This window comes from Ursus arctos, unplaced genomic scaffold, assembly GCF_023065955.2.
Source record: "Ursus arctos isolate Adak ecotype North America unplaced genomic scaffold, UrsArc2.0 scaffold_18, whole genome shotgun sequence".
Lineage (NCBI taxonomy): Eukaryota > Metazoa > Chordata > Mammalia > Carnivora > Ursidae > Ursus > Ursus arctos.
In genome coordinates, this window is record NW_026622852.1 from 30,558,300 (window position 1) to 30,578,259 (window position 19,960).

General features: G+C 37.5%; 1 protein-coding gene across 1 annotated transcript in view; it reads right to left on the reverse strand.

The window, feature by feature from the left end:
• The window catches only part of ERP44 (endoplasmic reticulum protein 44), a 91,371-nt gene that overhangs the window by 54,035 nt on the left and 17,376 nt on the right, over positions 1-19,960 (reverse strand). The window contains exons 2-3 of the mRNA XM_026506137.4: positions 2,900-2,972; positions 728-767 (exon numbers count right to left, since the gene is read on the reverse strand). Coding sequence (XP_026361922.2) covers positions 728-767; positions 2,900-2,972 — 113 coding nt within the window. The remainder of the gene's footprint in view (positions 1-727; positions 768-2,899; positions 2,973-19,960) is intronic.

The following is a 19,960-nucleotide window of genomic DNA, read 5'->3' on the forward strand; positions in this document are numbered from 1 at the left end:
AACTCAAGCTCCCTTCTACCTGTCCCCATGTAACATTCTTTAACATCTACTACATGTTTACGCCCTGGTTTTTAGATGCTGGGAAGGCTGAGTAAGACATTATCTCTGCCCTCAATGTTGGTTTGCACAAATATAAAAGACAAAACAACGTAGTAAGAAAAAGAAAGTGATATCCAGTACCATATGAACACAAAAGACAAGAATCTGATTCAGACAGGGGAAGGAGTAAAGGCTTCCTAGAAATAGAAGATACATGTTTAAAAAGTGTCAACAATATATTTCCTTCTAAACTTGCCACACCCACATCCTCACCTCCAAACACAGCCCTACTTTTTCAGTCAGGAAAAATAAAGAATTGCAGTGTGTGTGTGTGTGTGTGTGTGTGTGAGAGAGAGAGAGAGAGAGAGAGAGAGACAGAGACAGAGACACGTTGAGGGGAGAAGGGATGGATTTGAGTTTTTGTTACTGCTTTTAAGATGTGGGATAATGTAATCAAGATATATTTTTGTCTTAAAATACAAACGATCATGAAATTAAGCCGCTCCCGTTGTGACTGACCCTTAACTGACTTTGCATATGGAATATTGTCTCACATAAGAAAAAGGCTTCCCCCTTCACCCTTGCTAGCAAAGAAAAATTCACATGTAGCAAGATAAAAGAAAAAAAACCTAAACAATGCAACTTCACCTCCCTACTGCAAAAAAACAAAAATAAGATTCTTACTTACCAGTCAGCATAAAAATTTACTAAAGCAACATCAGCATTGTCTGAAATTGAAAAAAAAAACCAAACAATCTAAGTTAATTGTGTCCACATAACTGACATAATCAAAGATATGGTTTTCAACATGGTCTTTTTCCCATTTATGTAATGGCCTGCTAAAAACACACAATAACAATTAAGTTACTTCTCACTCAGAAACCCACACACAGAGTCACGGACAGGTTATATAATTTGTGGGAACCCCTGATCCTTTTCTCTGTATCTTCCATCTTTATACCTTCACTGAATGAATATAAAACAAAATGGGAATCAAACCCGGGTCAGGAAAGTAACCTACTAAATAGCCTATTCTCATTAAAAGTGGTGGAATGATCTGGATTTGAATAATCCTCTTTTTTTTTTTTCTTAAGAGAGAGCGAGCGACTGTGAGCAGGGATGGGGGGTAGAGGGAGCAGGAGAGAAAGAATATATATACATATATATATTTAAAGATTTTATTTATTTATTTGACAGAGACAGACTCAGCCAGCGAGAGAGGGAACACAAGCAGGGGGAGTGGGAGAGGAAGAAGCAGGCTCATAGCGGAGGAGCCTGATGTGGGGCTCGATCCCATAACGCCGGGATCACGCCCTGAGCTGAAGGCAGACGCTTAACTGCTGTGCCACCCAGGCGCCCCAGGAGAGAAAAAATCTTAAGCGACCCCCAAAGCAGGGCTCCATCTCACAAACCTGAGATAATTACCCGAGCTGGAATAGGGAGCCAGATGCTCAACTGACTAACCAACCCAGGTGCCCCTTAATAATCCATTTTTTGATCTCCCATATACATGAATAATGGAGAATTGGCTCTGCAAGAAAATTCTATTTCACAGAACAGACCTGTGTAACTAAGTTATTTCTAAAGTTCAGATATCTCAGCTATTTGCAACAAGTAATCTACAACTAAGAATGTTGCATAACATGCACATTTTCTGGTTCCTGTCCATTAAACAGCTCTTCTTTGCTGCAAAAATAACAGTATCATTTGCATATGAGGATGTGAAGTCATGAGAAAGATACATTTGTTCCTTTTTCTTAAACTTCATACAGAGAAACTAAACTCCTCAAGTACTCACAAAAATAAAGCACAAGGATATTCTAGAATTTGAAAAATGAAAGGAGAATGATTTGTGAGTTTCAATTCTCTTCTTCCTTTTTTACCTTCAAAGCACTTTTTATCCACTTGCTACTTGACTCTGAAGCAGCGGTTCACAAACTGCACTCCCTGGACCAGAAGTACCAGCAGCACGTAGAAGCTTACAGAAATGCAAATTCTCAGGTGGAGTCTAGCAGTTTCTATTAGAAACTTAGAACCAGGCCTAGCAGTACGGATATTAATAAGTCCTCCAGGGCACTCATGCATGCTAAAAGTTATAGAACCACTGCTCTAAAGAGATCCCATAATGTGGGACAGACTTTTTAGCGTTTAAAACCAGTTCCAAGAACACAAAACTGTATATGCTGTTCAATGAATAACTCCTTTTACTTCTATTATTTTTGGTTTAGTTCGGCTTACATCAGTGGATGAAATGGAGTGCTTTAAAAAAAGAAGAAAGAAATCGTTTATGTGTTGCACATTTTCTTAAATCTCCTAAATTATGATTTTCCATCAACCATGTGTTCACCTTCCCTCTACTACTTTTAAAAACAGAAATGTTTTCTCTCCCCAAGTTAACTGTATCCACAGTCACACTGTCAGCAAACAAAGCATTCAGTAAAACACTTATTTAACTTAATTGAACCAATGACAATAAAAGAGATCAGAGTCAGTGAATTAGTTAAAAGCTAAAAAAGACAAAATATTTCCAGACTGTGTCCTAAGATATGAACGTTTAGTATCACACAGTGGCAACTGCTGGCCTTTAAGTAAGCTCTAGCAAAATACTTTGTAACAGTGGTATTTAGGACAAGGCAAAGAAATATAACAAGATAAAGTTTATTTGTAACACAGGAGAAGAGACTTATACGTTTCAAGAAATTTTACTAAAAATCAAAACCAAAAGTGCTTTGTTAATTCAGGAAACCATGAAGCTAATCAGAATGCCAGCTCCTCAACTGTTCTAGTAAATGAGATTTAACTTTGTATATAAACTAGCTCTTTATAAAGAAGCGTACTTTAAAAATATCAAGGTACTTACTTAAAATGTCATCTATATTCTCTGTATCAAGACTTGTTATTTCAGTTGTTACAGGAGTAAAAACCCAGGTTACCTGGAAATTTTAAAAATGTGAAATTAGTGTTTCCATAAAAGGCAAATAATGCAGAAAGTCTAATAAAAAGAAAATGAAAATTAATAAAGTTGTTTCCACTTGTTATTTACAAAATCACCCAACTGCTTTTAATTTTTATTATCTTTATTATCATTCTAACCCTTTACTAGATCAACAAAATAGAAGAACTTTTTTTAAAGATTTTATTTATTTATTTGACACAGAGAAAGAGATAGTGAGAAAGCAAAAGCACAAGCAGGGGCAACGGCAGGCAGAGGGAAAAGCAAAAGGGAGAGGGAGAAGCAAACTCCCCTCTGAGCAGGGAGCCTGGCATGGGGCTCAATCCCAACCTGGGGTCATGACCTGAGGCGAAGGCAGACCCTTACTTAACCCACTGAGCCACCCAGGCGCCCCAGAAGTACTAACTTCTAAGCCTAGAAACTGGTCAAATAAAACTTCCTGTATTTCCAAAAGCACAAAAGCGAATGGTTCTAAACAATTAAGAAATTAAGAATTGATTCATTCTTTTAAATTAATATTTCAACAACTTCATGGTGCAAAAAGAAAAAAAGTTACTGGATTATTATCAATTTGGAAAGAATACAAAACCAAAGATAAGTCTGCTGACTCTATCCCTACCATGTTTCTAAGATAAAACAAAATAATACAGAGAAGAATTCAAGAAAGACTTCAAGTTGTGAACCAAAAGCCTTTCCTGCCTCATCTCACATACTGGTGATAATAATGTGTTAAGTGAGAGGCTCTTAAAAAGAGAACATGAATTTTCTACTTCCAAAATATTGAACCCAAAGTTCAAGTTTATCAAAGGAAATATCAGCTTGCCATCTGCAAAATAAAGAAAAGATAAGCTAAACTAGCAACAGTTCACTTCATTTAAAAAGTAATTCTTAATGTATTTTATTTTTAGGCTCCATCTTTAACACCCGGTGTGTTTATGGAAATCTATTCACTGAACCGTGGCTATGGAGTGACAACTACATCGGCTCTGATGAGAGACTGAAGACTACCCCTGTGCCCACCCATTTCACAGACACTTTAGTAGTCACAACTGTTAGAACTCAGAGTGTCTACTTCACCAACAATTCAATTTCTGAATGGTATAAAGAGCCATGTTGATGCTGGCATGTAAATAAGCCCAGCTATTTGAAATATTTCTATTAATTTATTATTTTCTTAGAAAAAGCCAAATAGCACTAGTCTTATTTTCAAGTTACCATAATCATGCAGCCGATAGTGGACTACTATTTCTGCTAGCAAACAATAAATTATACTCTGCTAAAAGTAAACTAGGTAAGTTAAAAATCTCTGAATATTTGACATATATAACTAATTTCATTATTTTTAACACCTTAAACATTAACTGGAAAGATGAAATTCCCTCATTAGTCATTATTCCCTCACTATCCATATCTCAATGGACAGATCCTTCCCTCATCAGTGTATGACCAGCTCTTGATAATTGTGCAATCTGCTGAAGGATTAACTGAAGCATATTAAAAATTTTAAGAGTTCATTTGAGCAAAAATCAATTTGAATCGGGCAGCATCCAATCTAACAGAGAGAAAAGAAGCTCCAAGGACCTGTGTAAAATGAAAGGCAGAAGTGAGCAGGAAAAAGGAAGTTCTGTTAGGCAAAAAAAAAAAGTGGGTTAGTTATTGCAAAATCACTTTCCTTTTGGGGATGGCAGAGGTCTATGAAGCATATTACCGAACTAGTGCGGAACACGCGTTTCCTGGTTGACTGGTTTAAAATTCCATTTCTGGGAGAGTCAAAACTGTAATTAAGTCTTAGTCCGGTAACACGGGGCTTAGCATAAGTAACTCCATCTTGGGCCTGTTGTTTTGTTTCAACAAAGCCAATTATATTGACACAAGATTTCAGAGTGAATTGTGTTGAAAAATTCAAGAAGGTGATGCAAAAACTATTATCATAAACCAACCAACTTGGTGATTATCAAAGTCAAGTCATTAAATAACTTGACAGTCATTTATGGAGTATCTACCAGGTACTGAGGGCACAAACGCATAAGGCATGGTATGCTCTACCTGGAAGAGCTCGCCAAAGAGTGATAAAGACGGGAGAAAAAAGTCAAATACAGATAACCGTCTTCGACTGTACAATCCATGGAAGCCCATTTTTGAAGAGTTAGTTGTCACCCATCAAAGTTGTTTACAGAGAAGTATATTCTAAATTTAACTGCTTTTTACTTTGAAATATTTACATGGCAAAAATGTTTACATGCCAAATGATGACAAAAATGAGACAATAATCAAATTTGGCTGCATTAAACACCTATTAGTTTAGATACATCATGCTAATAAGCATGCAACTGATAAGACACATTCAGCTAACAGATGTGTTGAAGAGGGCCCAGAGCAAGAAAATGGTCTCTGACTCAATCATCTCTCTGCCCTGCAGGGAGTAAAGGAGGTGTTTTATCATTAACATTTTTATTAATATGCAGTATAAAGGGAAAGACAGGTTGTTTATTTAAATTGTTAGCAAGCTCCACTAGTCTGACAAATTGTTTCTTCTCATGTCAGCCCTAAGTCTAAACAAAATTCTCCCAGGGAAACATCTTTATGTGTCAAATGCTTTAGTGCTTAAGTAAAATAAAGACAAGTAGCTTTAGACCAGGCAAGCAGCTCTAGAGCAGGAAGAGGGAGCGTAATCATTCATTTTTTTAAGTTAACACTTGAAGTAAACTTTTAAATTAATTTTATTTGAAAGAAACAACAAAAAACCTACAAAGACATTTTGAGTAGAAGATCTTAACAGACATGGAGAATTTTAGCCTCTAATGATGGAATGTTTAGACAACATATGTAAATTCACAGACGCAAACTTATGGTATTTTATAAGTTGGTCATTCTCTTCAGTTCATTAGCTCTTTTTCTTGCCAAGAAAACTTAGAAGCATCTCCAATAACCTAGAAATCACTAGATAATTCCATCCACATGCATTTTTTGTACCAAATATTAAACATTTCAGTTTGAAATGTATCACGTGATGTGATCTTATATAAAAGGCACATCAGTGAAATGTCTAATATTGTACCCTACTTCATTAAAAAAAGTTTTTTTTTAATGACACGCTGGCTTTAAACAAGAGCTTCCTCAACAAGTAAAGAATATTTTCTTCCATTAGCAGGTTTTTTAAAATTGAGATATCTTTGGCAACTAAAAGACTTTCCTTTCCTTAAATTTCCCAGTATCCTCCATGACCACCTAACTGGCTAGTGATGCCAGTGCACCAGCTCTTATTTCCATAGCATTTCTGAAGCCACCCAGCAGCCAGGTGCTCTTCTCAAAGCACACCCCACAATTTTTCTGATTCCCCTTCTCTTTTCTTTTTTAAAGATTTACTTATTTGAAAGAGAGAGCACAGGGGCACCTGGGTGGCTCAGCCATTAAGCACCTGCCTTCGGCTCAGGTCATGATCCCAGGGTCCTGGGATTGAGCCCTGCATCGGGCTCCCTGCTCCATGGGAAGCCTGTTTCTCCCTCTCACACTCCCCTTACTTGAGTTCCCTCTCTCTCTGTCTCTCTCTGTCAAATAAATAAATAAAATCTTAAAAAAAAAAAAAAAGAAAGAAAAAGACAGCACACACAGTGGAGGGAAGAGCAGAGAGAGAGAGAGAATCTCAAGCAGAGTCCCTGCTGAGCGCAGAGTCCCAAGCACGGCTGGATCACATGACCCATAAGATCACAACCCTTGAGATCACAACCTGAGCCAAGATCACAAGTCAGACACTTAACGGACTGAGCCACCCAGGCATCCCTCCTCTTCTCTTTGCATACAAGGTTTCCTCTACCTGGAGTGTCCTCTTCTCCACTACTGCATAACCAATCCTTCAAAGATTGATTTCCTCCTCCATGGAGATCTGTCTGGCTCTCCTGGTCAAAAGTAACTCTCCTTTCTCAAAAGTCCAACCTATTCCACGGGATGAGGATAGAAAAAGGCGAAACGTGTGCTAGAGGAATGGGAGATACTATAAAATTCACATTCTCTCCTCATAGAAATCAAATTGAAACAAGATACAATGAAACACTGATTATATGATAAAAGACAGTATTTATAGAAATAAATTTTGTAAAGATTTTTTGAGTCAGCACTCTCAGTGTTAGGTCAAATTTTAATTGTTACAATATTAACATATATATATGCTATAATGCTAGCACATACGAAATGCTCTGGCACTCACTGCTAAGCCCCAGTACTGTTCCTCTTTTGTGAAAACATTAACCGAACAAGACACTAATCCAACAGGATCTTCTTCAGAAGTATGAACTAATGTCAGTAATAACACATATTGGAAGTGAATTATTAAAGCTTCTCTGTTCCTAATTATAAAAATAAATTAACAAATTTTCCTTGTACATTAAGGCCATTTGAGTGGCTGCTATTCAAATATACCCTTAGTGGGAACTACTATGACACTCCCTAAATTGAGTATTTCCCTTCAACCTAATCTGCCCACAGAGGTCAGACTAATCTTTCCAAATGCTGCTTTGCATACATCAAATCATATGCCAAAAGAACACAAAAACAAACCAAACACACAAAAACGGTTTTTCTCTGTCTACGGTATAAAAGCCTAAATCCTTAACCTGTCATTCAGGACCATCCAGAGACCTGCTTTCCTAAATAACATCCTACTGCTCCCAATCCATATCCTATCCTCCAACTAACATGACGTACAGAGTAATCATAGATTCTAGTGGGCCATATACTCTGGCTTGCTTGAGACAAACCCCGTTTATGCCTGCTGCCGTGGAGTATTACAAATAGCACCACTCCTTTCAAATGGGTCCCAGTTCAGGCAATAAATTATATGGTCACCCTATTTGCAAGAGACCTCTGGCAACTGAAAGGAATTATAACAAGCTCCTCATAAATTCTAAATTATTAAGAAGTATATAATGTTTTCCCACATAATACACAGTAAAAGGAAAACTGGAATGAGAATGAGTAGAGAAGAATAAAGACGGACTCTGATATGAATGCTGCTGAACCAACTACTAGCCTCACTCAATGACTGAGACACTAAGCCCTTCGCAAGGGAATAAAATCAGTAACTCAGGAAAACCCTTCAAGGGTCACTCACAAACAGTCCAAACCTGAAGCTACAAATCCAAGAATGCAAGGAGTCTACAGTACATGCAATTCCTAAAATGCATCTCCTTACTCTCTTGCATCCCTACTTTGCTGGTGCAGTTTCCTCTCCGAACAGCCTGCTTGCAACAGCTAGGAAGGGTTATCTAGCTTTCAAGACCCAATTCAAAAGCTATCTTTTCTATGAAGACTCTGCTGATGATCCCAGACCCCAGTGATTTCATTTCTCTCTCCTCTGAACCCACAGAGTACTTTCTGGAGGGTGTTAACAGTTAATTCACACAGGTTATCTGTGCTATCTTACCTCCATCAGGAGACTGAGTACCTTGGAAGAGAGACTGCACCTTACTCAGTTTTGTATCCCATAGATCACTTACTACAATAACCTATCTGTATACAGTAAGTACTCAAATATGTTAAGTGAATGAAAGAGTAGACGATGTTAATACACAGAATTTAGAGGGAGAGTGCTGGAGATGAGAAATGGGGGAAAGAGGTTCAGAAATGGGAACAGCCAACAAACATTTTTTTTTTTTTTGAGAGAGAGAGAGAGAGAAGGAGAGAGAGAAACAGAGAGAGAGAATGAGTTGGGGGAGTGGAGGGAGAGGGAGAGAGAGAATCTTAAGCAAGTCCAACACTCAGCATGGAGCCTGACACAAGGCTCGATCGCACAACCCTGAGATCATGACCTGAGCCAAAATCAAGAGTCAGACACGTAACTAGTTGACTGAGCCACCCAAGTGCCCCCCAACAAACATTTTTTTAACATGTTTGAGGATAATAAGGTTATCAAATAGGAATAAAGTCTATTAAAACTTGTTTTTAATTATGTAATGGTGAAGAGCATACCACTAGGTGATTACAGACTTAGATTGAGAGGGAACCTCAGAAGTGATCTTCCTACCTCCTACAGAAAGCCCTCTACCTCCCTAAGAGCTGTGCTGAGCTTCCAGTTATACCCTCTTCTGGCTCCCCCACAGCTGTACTCTGACATGATTTCTAGACACTTCAGCACACAGAATACCCTCATTTAAGAGTAGCTATGTTACACTGGTGGACAAAAACCTAATACTTCTAGTATTGTTTTATTCTAAGGTGTTAAGTCAGTCATGAAAACAAATAATTTAGGACTTTCAGAACCAGAATCTAATAAAGTATCAGGCAGAAGAGGTTATTAGGTATTATTTCTGTTAGCAAGATTGATTAAGTCACAGAAGCATTTATTAGCCAGGCTTTAAGTGTTTTATGAGCATATTTTAGTTAATGTGTTTAGAAAACAAGAAGTATTTCCAATGAATTTGTTTGTTTTTAAAGCTTAATACCTTAAAACCTTGTTATTCAAATAATGCTCCCTAAAGCAACAGCACTGGCATCACCTGGGACCTTGTGAGAAATGCAGAATATCAGGCCCCAGACCTAATGAATCAGAATCTCCACTTTGATAGGATGCCCGAGTGCTTCCCATGTACATCAGAATTTAGGAAGCGCTGCTTTAGACAGCAAAGCCTCTGACTCTACAAGCAAGCACGAAACTCATTTTAAACTCTGCAATGTTTACAATCCTCAAATATGAAGACAGGAACAAGTAAGACTCATTTGTGAGAGAAGGCTGTATTGACATGCAAAATACTGTGATTTTAGAAAAATGTGGAGTCTGTAATCTTATTAGAAATTTACAAAGATGTTAATTTTTTAAAGTATGCTGCCTACTGCCTGAATAGATACTTCTGCATGAAAATTACTGGCATAAAATAGAAGCTTTAATAGAGAACGTTTCCTTCCATGTGGCATTACCATTCTCAATTGACATTACATCTGCTACGCATTCTGCAGTAATAGCTTAGTGTATTTGTGCTAAATCTTTCATTTTCCTGCCTATCAGGAGAGTCTCAAAGCCCTTTACAAACTGTGTCTCTCCTATAGCAAGAAATAAGTAATGTACCAGGCAACAGCTCTCTTCCATTCTAATCCAAATTGACAAACCAGCCTACTACCTGAAGTCCCTATGCCATGGGACCCAGGCTGTTGCTCCTCCCTGGGGCCACTTCTCTGACTCTCAGTTTTGCATGAAACTGGCAGGCAACAGAGGCATAGAGATTTTCAGTTGGCTGCAAGGAGCTAAGAGATATGAAAGGTCCCCAGAGAAAAAAAGCTGAGGCTGACAAGCACTGTAAGAGCCTTGAAGCTGAGTATCAATCGAGGCACATCTCACTGTTAGTAGTCCCAGAAGCATTATAATGAACTAGAAGTTCAAAGAGAGGGGAAAAATAGGACTAAGTATAGAATAACATTGGGAAACTACTTTAACCCTTAAATTGCTCAGTAATACAACTTTTGGACAAGTGATACAAATTCTGGGCCAGTCTGAACCAGTGTGCTTTTATAAGGAAACATTAGAAAAATTATAACACTCCTCATTAAATAAGTCAAGATATGGTGGGTGCAGACACGTTTGGGAAAATAAATTTTATACCCCCCAAAATAATCATTCGAATATAGGTAATATAATCCCTAAACTCAAATTCTGCCAGTAGAAACAACCATAGAAAATAACAATAGGGGCTCTTGGGTGGCTCAGTCAGTTAAGTGTCTGACTCTTGATTTCAGCTCAGGTCATGATTTCAGGGTTGTGAGATGAAGCCCTGTGGCGGGCTCCATGCTGGGTGTGGAGCCTGCTTAAGATTCTCTCTCTCTACCTCTGCCCCGCCCCCCTCAAAAATAAAAAATAAAAATAAATTGCTAAAATTCAGACTTTTTCTTGCACATTAGCTATTTGATCATGCATGGATTTCCATTAAAACTGATGTCATTTCACAATGTACTACAGAGCTTCACTAACCCAAACAGTGTGGTACTGGCACAAAAATAGAGATCAATGGAACAGAATACATAGCCCAGAAATAAACCCACAATTATATGGTCAATTAATCTATGACTAAGGAGGCAAGAGTATACAATAGGGAAAAGACAGTCTCTTCAATAAATGGTGCTGGGAAAATTGGACAGCTACATGCATAATAACGAGACTGACCACTTTCTATAACATACACAAAAATAAACTCAAGATGGATGAAAGACCCAAATATGAGACCTGAAACCATAAAAATCCTAGAAGAGAATACAACAGTAATTTCTCTGACATTGGCTGTAGCAACATTTTTCTAGGTATGTCTCCCCTAAGGCAAGGGAAACAAAAACAAACTATTGGGACTACATCAAAATAACAAGCTTTTACACAATGAAGGAAACCTTCAACAAAACAAAAGGAAACCTACTGAATGAGAGAAGATATTTTAAAATGACATATCTGATAAGGGGTTAATATCCAAAATACATGAAGAATTTATACAAGTACACACACACACGCACACACACAAATCTGATTTAAAATAGGTAGAGTAGGGGTGCCTGTGTGGCTCAGTCGTTAAGCGTCTGCCTTCGGCTCAGGGTGTGATCCCAGTGTTCTGGGATCGAGCCCCACATCAGGCTCCTCCACTGGAAGCCTGATTCTTCCTCTCCCACTCCCCTTGCTTGTGTTCCCTCTCTCGCTGGCTGTCTCTAACTCTGTCAAATAAATAAATAAAATTCAAAATAAAATAAAATAGGCAGAGTACCTGAATAGACATTTTTTCCAAAGACATAAAAATGGCCAACAGATATTATGAAAAGATGCTCATTATCACTAATGATCAGGGAAATGCAAATCAAAATGAGGTATCTCCTCATACTGTCAGAATGGCTAAAATAAAAAAGACAAGAAATAACAAGTGTTGGTGAGGATGTGGAGAAAAAGGAACCCTCATGCACGGTTGGTGGGAATGCAGACTGGGGCAGCCACTGCAGAAAACAGTATGGAGGTTCCTCAGAAAATTAAAAATAGAAATATCATATGATCCAATAATTTCACTGCTGGATATTTACCCAAAGAAAACAAAAACACAAATTTAAAAAGATATATGCATCCCTACGTTTATTGCAGCACTATTTACAATAGCCAAGGTACTGAAGCAACCCAAGCATCCATCCATGATGAATAAAGAAGGTGTGGTGTGTGTGTGTACACACACACGTACACACACACAGCAATATTACTCAGCCATTAAAAAGATGAGATCTTGCCATTTGTGACAACATGGACAGTCCTAGAGGGTATTATGCTAAGTGAAATAATTCAGAGAACAACAAATATCATGTGATTTCACTTACATGTGGAACCTAAAAAACAAAGCAAACAAACAAAAAGCAGAAGCAGACCCATAAATACAGAGAACAAACTGATGGTTAACATCGGGGAGAGGGTCAGGGGATGGGTGAAATGGGTGAACGGGAGTGGGAGATACAGGCTTCCAATTATGTACTGAATAAGTCACAGAAGTAAAAGGCACAGCATAGGGATTATAGTCAATGGTACTGTAACAGCATTGTATGGTGACAGATGGTAGCTACACTTGTGGTGAGCAGAACATAATGTATGAACTTGTCTAATCACCATGTTGTATGAAACTAATGTAACACTGTGTCAACTATACTAAAAAAAAAAAAAATGATGTTGGGGCGCCTGGGTGGCTCAGTGGGTTAAGCGCCTGCCTTCACCTCAGCTCATGATCCCAGAGTTCAGAGACCAAGCACCGAGCGTCCTGCTCCCTGCTCAGCGGGGAGTCTACTTCTCCTCTCCCTCTGCCTCTCCCCTGGTTTGTGCACTCTCTCTCAAATAAAAAACTGAAATCTGTGCTTTTTTCTCCACTGTATTTCAAAAATGGGATGAGAGCCTAATACAACACTGTATGTTAACTGTACTAGAATTAAAATTTAAAAAAAAAATGGGATGAACTAATTTACCTGGAATAGACAATGTAGTTCTCTGACCTTCAAAGAAGAGTCCAAAGCTTTTCAGAACTGGGAGTGATCTTATCAATGTGTGGAAAGGATTTTTCTCTTAAAATCACCCCATACTCCTCTAAAACCTCCAAACTCTAGCAATGGTGGTACTAACAAAACATGGGAATTGGGAGAAAAGTTAAGATGAGAATTGTTATCTTCTTTTTCTGTACACACTCTGGAACCAGGGGCAGGGGCTCGGTGTGAGACAACATCCCATTCATCACTGTCTCCTGATTAGGACCTAACACTGGATCTCATAGGTAACAGTCCAGGACAAATACATTCAAATATATGCCAAGAGAAAATTATGACTACTCTTCTTGTACTACAATGTAATTCTCGCCCAGGATGCCTGATGAAAGAAAGTTCCCTCAAAAGAATCCACATATATGCTGGTACATACATTCTTTTGTTAGGTCATTCATTCTGCAAATATCTCACTGAGTCATCTATTATATACACGCCAGGCACTGTACTAGGAACTAGGGAAAGGGATGTGAATAAGATTATATATATACATACATATAAAACATCTAGCAAGATCATCAAATTTAATTTCTCTTTCATATTAAAAAAAGAGAGAAGAGTATTTAAATCTTCTTTTTTGAAGATTTTGTTTAGTTGAGAGAGAGAGAGAGAGCACAAGAACTGGGTGAGGGACAGAGGGAGAAGCAGACTGTCCGCTGAACAGGGAGCCCAACGTGGGACTTGATCCCAGAACTCCGGGATCATGACCTGAGCTGAAGGCAGATGCTTAACCAACTGAGCCACCCAGGCACCCCCTCTCAAGTATTTTAATTGAAGAGTCATCCATAGTTCTTGGCAAAGTCATTATCTATTCTCAAAAGATAACTGCTAGGCACTGAACAAGAATTACACAGTATGTCATACTTCCCTTTTGCCTAGGCTTTCAAAAAGCTTTGAGTTAAACGTAAGGCAGAACAACTGCACTGAAGCCATTACTGAGCAATCTTAACATCACTAAAAGCAGAACAACCACATATTAATGCTTCTTGATAGGATGCAATAGGAAATAAAAAGCACCACCTGTGAAGTATTCTTAAACCAAAATAACTGAACCTGACCTCAATCTAATCAAGCCCAAGAACTACTGTAAGGAAACAATGGAAGAAACATGAAATGACACCATGGGGATACAAGCAGCAACATCGAGAGACAGGGAATTTTATAGGAAAAATGACAGCCCCCGAGAAGTGGATCCTGAGATAAGTAGTTGAGTACAAGTAGTTTCTCTGGGAGAAAAAGGAAGTACCCAAAGAGAAATGGGGAAGAAGGATGGGGAAGACAGCCAATATACAACATAATATAGTGAACTAAATGCCAATGTTTTCACTTTTTAAAAAAATTTTCAAGGTTTATAACATAAAGGCTCTGAAAAATCCTAAACTGTATAACTGAAATTCTTCTATTGTCTTACCAGTTTCTGCTGGTGGCATATATACTTCTAAACTGCATAAAGTGAAGAAAATACCTCTTACTATGTCAAAAAATGTCTGTTTCATTATTAAACATGTGACCCTGACCCTTTTTGGTGAGTCAACAGTCTTCAATGAAAAACTGTTCTACAGTAAAACCTTTGGTTTCTTATTGTCCATATTCACTTGGTTCTGGATGACTCTCAGGCTTTTTGGTTGAAAATTATTAACTAAGCAGTATCATTTGTTTTTACTCTCTTGATTTGTGTAAGATTTTAAATAGATTTCCTAACAGTGAATAATCCTTATCTTCTTAGAATAACTCCATCTGCTCAAGTTGCAGATTTAATATTCTACTAAATTCTATTTGCAAATATTTTACTAGGATATTTGTGTTAATATAATGGTTGAGATTATTCTGTAGTTCTCCTTTCATGTACTGTTTTTACTAGATATTTAGATATTTTACTAGATGTTTATATCTTTAAAAAATAGTTGGACAAGTTTCATCTTTCACTATGATTTGAAATAATTTAGATAGTACAACATGGTGGCGGAGTATAGCATGGTGGTTGAGTGTAGCCTTTGAAGGCAGACTGCCTGGATTTACATCCTAGATCTGTCACTTGCTAGTGGTTGACACTGGCCAAATTAACCATTTTGTGCCACAGTGTCCTCATCTATAAAAAAGGGGTGATGATGATGATGATGGTGATACGATTTCATAGTGGTTTTTTTTTTCAGAATTCTCATGAAGCATATAGTAAGCTTTCGTAAGTTCTTTAAGTATCATTAAGTATTTATAAGCATTTACCCATGAAATTGTCTGAGCCAGGTCCTTTTGGGGAGTGTATCTCTTTTTAACTTTTTTTTAAAGTTTTATTTTTTTAAGTAATCTCTACACCCAACGTGGGGCTCAAACTCACAACCCCAAGATAAAGAGTTGCATGCTCTTCTAACTAAGCCAACCAAGCACCCTTCTTTATAACTTTTCTATGTAGACATAGTGATATATATAGGTTGAACTGCTATGGGAAATAATATGAATATAGCACTACTATTTAGCCATTTCTCCCGATAGACATTTAGAATGTTTCTAGATTTTACTATTGCAAACAATGCTGCATCAACATTCATGTGCTTCCTTATGCATATTAGAAGCATTTTTTGAGGGCCTATAATTAGTAGTTAAATTGCTATGTCTAAGCACATGTGGATCAACTTTAGCAAATATTTCCAAGTTCTTCTTCAGGTGCTACTTCGGTCCTTTTTTTTATATAAATCTCTACACATGTTTTTGCCTTCACTAACTCCTTCCTCCTGTTTTCACTCTATTATCCTTATTTTCGACAGCTGGAATTTAGTGTTCTATGATTACATTCCAAGACCCATATTTATTCAACATAATGATTACCCATACTTTACATTTCGATTGACTGGATTATGTCTATGAGCAGCTTTTTCAAGAAGAGAACACGGGTGGGGCGTCTGGGTGGCTTAGTCAAGCGTCCAACTCTTGCTTTTGGTTCAGGTCATGATCTCAGGATCATGAGATCAGGCTCACATCAGGCTCCACACTGGGCATAGGGTCCGTTTGAGATTCTTTCTCCCTTTCCTTCTGCCCCTCCACTAGCTCATGTGCGCACCCGCTCTCCCTCTCGTAAATAAAACGAAGAAGAAGAAAGAAGAAGAGAACATGGGCAACAGACTTCCCTCAACTCTGCAGATCCTTCCTCCATGTTCCTCAGGTGAAGCAGTACCTCACCATGTCCTCCCCAGAGCTCTGAACACCAGCTCTGTGGATCCCCCTTTCAAATTCCTATGTTTTGATGATAATAATCTCTTCTTTTATCCCCTTCAATCTAGGCATGGAACTACTTCCTGCAGTTATTACTGTCTTTGGTTTTTGCTCTTTCAGTCCCCAACACCTATGTAACCAATTCCCCATATTAAATCCCTTCTGTTGGGGAAAAAAAAGGAACAAGCATTGGCACAATTAAGAATTACTAATGTCAAAAATGAAAGAGAGGACATCACACTACAGATCTCATGGACATTAAAAGGATAATCAAAGAATACTATGAACAAGTCTATGTCCACAAATTTGATAACCCAGATGAAATAGAAAAATTCCTTGAATAACACAATCTGCCAAAACTCACACAAGAAGAAACAGACTATCCATATAAGCCTATACCTATTAAAGAAATTGAATCAATAATCAACAACCTTCCAAGACAGAAAGCACCAGGCCCAGATAGGGTCACTAGTGAGTTCTACCAAATACTTAAGGAAGAAATTACAACACTTCTCTACCACCTCTTTTAGAAGACAGAAGGAGGGGAAATACTTCCCAAGTCACTCTATGAAGCCAGTGTTACTCTAATACCAAAACCAGGCAAAGACGTTATAAGAAAACTATAGACCAATATCTCTCGTAAACATAAATGCAAAAATTCTCAAAAAAAATATTAGCAAATGGAATCCAACAGTGGATAAAAAGAATTATATACCATGACCAGGTGGGATTTATCCCAGGTATACAAAGCCAATTCAACATTTGAAAATCATTCAATGTAACCTCTCACATCAACAGGCTATAGAGTAAGAATCATATGATCACATCAATACAAGCAGAAAAAATATTTGACAAAATACAACACCCTTTCATGATAAAACTCTCAGTAACCTAGGAATAGAGGGGAACTTCCACAACTTGTTGATGAACATCTACAAAGAAACTACAGCTAGCTACCATTGTATTTAATGGTGAGAAACTTGAAGTTTTCCAACAAAGATCAGGTACAAAGCAAAGATGTCCCTTCATACCACTGTTTTTCAAGATCATACTGGAAGTTCTAGCTAATGCAATAAGATACACAGATGAGGAAGGAAGAAACACAACTGCTTTTATTTGCAGATGACATGACAAAGCAAATCCAAAAGAAATGGCAAAACAAAAACAAACAAACAAAAAAACACCCCACAACCCTCCTGGAACTAATAAACCATTATAGCAAGGTTGAAGAATACAACATGAATATACAAAAGTCAATCACTTTCCTATATACCAGCAATTAACAAGTGAAATTTAAAATTCAAAACACAGAATCACTTACATTGGCATCCCCCAAAATGAAACACTTAGTATTAATCTAACAAAATATGTACAAGATCTATATAAAGAAAACTACAAAACTCTGATGAATGAAATCAAAGAACTAAATACATGGAGAGTTATTCCATGTTCACTGATAAGAAAACTCAAAATTGTCAAGAGGTCAGTTCTTCCCAACTTGATCTGTGAATTCAATGCAAACACAATGAAAATCCCAGCAACTTATTTTATGGATATTGAAAAACTGATTCTAAATTTTATATGGAAAGGCAAAAGATCCAGAATAGACAACACAATATTGAGGGGAAAGAACAAAATTGGAGGACTGATACCATCCAACTTAGACTCACTATAAAGCTACAATAATCAAGAAAGCGTGATATTGACAAAAGAATACACAAATAGACCAATGGTAAAGAAGGCCCATAAATAGACCCATATAAATAGAATCAACTGATCTCTAACAAAGAAGCAAAAGCAACACAATGGAGAAAAGATAGCCTTTTCAACAGTGATGCTATAACACCTGGACATCCACATGCAAAAAAATGAATCTAGACACAGACCTTTCACAAAAATTAATTGAAAATGGATCACAAAACTAGGCATAAAACAAAAAACTATACAACTTCTGTAAGTCCACAAAGGAGAAAATCTAGATAACCTTAGTTTTGGTGATGACTTTTTAGATACAACACCAAAAGCATGATTCGTGAAAGAATGAATTGATAAGCTGGATTTCATCAAAATTAAGTTTCTGCTCTGCAAAAGACACTGTCAAGAGAATAAGATTACAAGCCATACACTAGGTGAAATATTTACAAAAGACACATCTGATAAAGGACTATTATACAAAATATACAAAGTATTCTTAAAACTAAACAATAAGAAAACAAACCACCTGATTAAAAAATGGGCCAAAGACCCTGCAGACACCTCATCAAAGACATACAGATGGCAAATAAGCATATGAAAACATGCTTTGCATCATACGTCTTCAGGAAAATGCAAATTAAAAGACTGAGATACCACTACACACATATTAGAATGGCCAAAATCCACAATGCTGACAACATCAAATGTTGGCAAGAACGAGGAGCAACAGAAACTCTCATTCACTGCTGGTGGAAATACAAAATGGTACAGCCACTTTGGAAGATAGTTTGGCTGTTTCTTGCAAAACTAAACATCCTCTTACCATGTAATCCAGCAATCCGTGCTCCTTGGCATCTACTCAAAGCAAGTGAGAGCTTATGTTCACCTAAAACCGGCACATAGATGTTTATAGAAGCTTTACTCATAATTGCCAAAACTTGGAAATAACCAAGATGTCCTTCAGTAGGTGAACAGATAAACTGCCGTACATCCAGACAGTGGAATATTATTCAGTGCTAAAAAAGAAAGAAGCTATTAAGCCACGACAGGTTACATAGGAAACTTAAATGCATACAACTAAGTGAAAGAAGCCAATCTAAAAAGGCTATTTGTTTCCAACTATATGACATCACATGAGAAACAAGACAAGAAATGGTAAAGCTATCGAGGTAGTGAAAAGATCAGTGGCCAGAGTTTAGAGGGGAGAGATGGATGAATCAGTAGAGCACAGAGGATTTTTAGGGAAGTGAAACTACTTTGTATGATCCTATAATGGTAGATACATGTCATTATACATTTGTCAAACCCACAGAATGTACAACATCAAGAGTAAAGCCTAACATAAACTACGGACTTTGAATGATAATGATGTGTCAATGTAGCCTCATCAACTGTAATAAAGATACCCCTCTGATGGCGAAAGTTGATAGTGAAGGAGGCTATGCACATGTGAGGGCAGGGATTACACAGGAAATCTCTGTATCTTCTGCTTAATACAGCTCTGAACCTAAAAATGTTTTTTATAAAAGTCTATTTTGTTATTCCTTATTTCATTACTAATGCAAATAGTTATTTTCCTTAATATCTTTAATGCAACAAAAATATTTAATTTACTACTTTTATTTTCAAGCCTAAGGAATAACATTTGAGCTACATACACATGCCCACAAATAGGTTATTTCTTTCTGCCTATGGATCTACATAAATACAGATTTGGGGTCAAAAAGGACCACAGAGGCTGCAGTGGGTTGAACAGGGTGCCCCCAAAATTCATGTCACCCAGGACTTCAGAATGTGACCTTACTTGGAAATAGGGCTCTTACGGACATAAGTAACGATCATGAGATGAATCAGGGTGGGCCCTAAATCCAATGGGTGGTGTCCTTGCAAGAAGAGGAGAGGACACAGAGACAGAGAGGAAAAGATGATGTAAAGATGGAGGTAGAGATTGGTGTGATACATCTATAAGCCAAGGAATGCCCAGAGCCACTAGAAGCTACAAGAGACAAAGAGGGATTCTTCCTGAGAACCTTCAGAGGGACA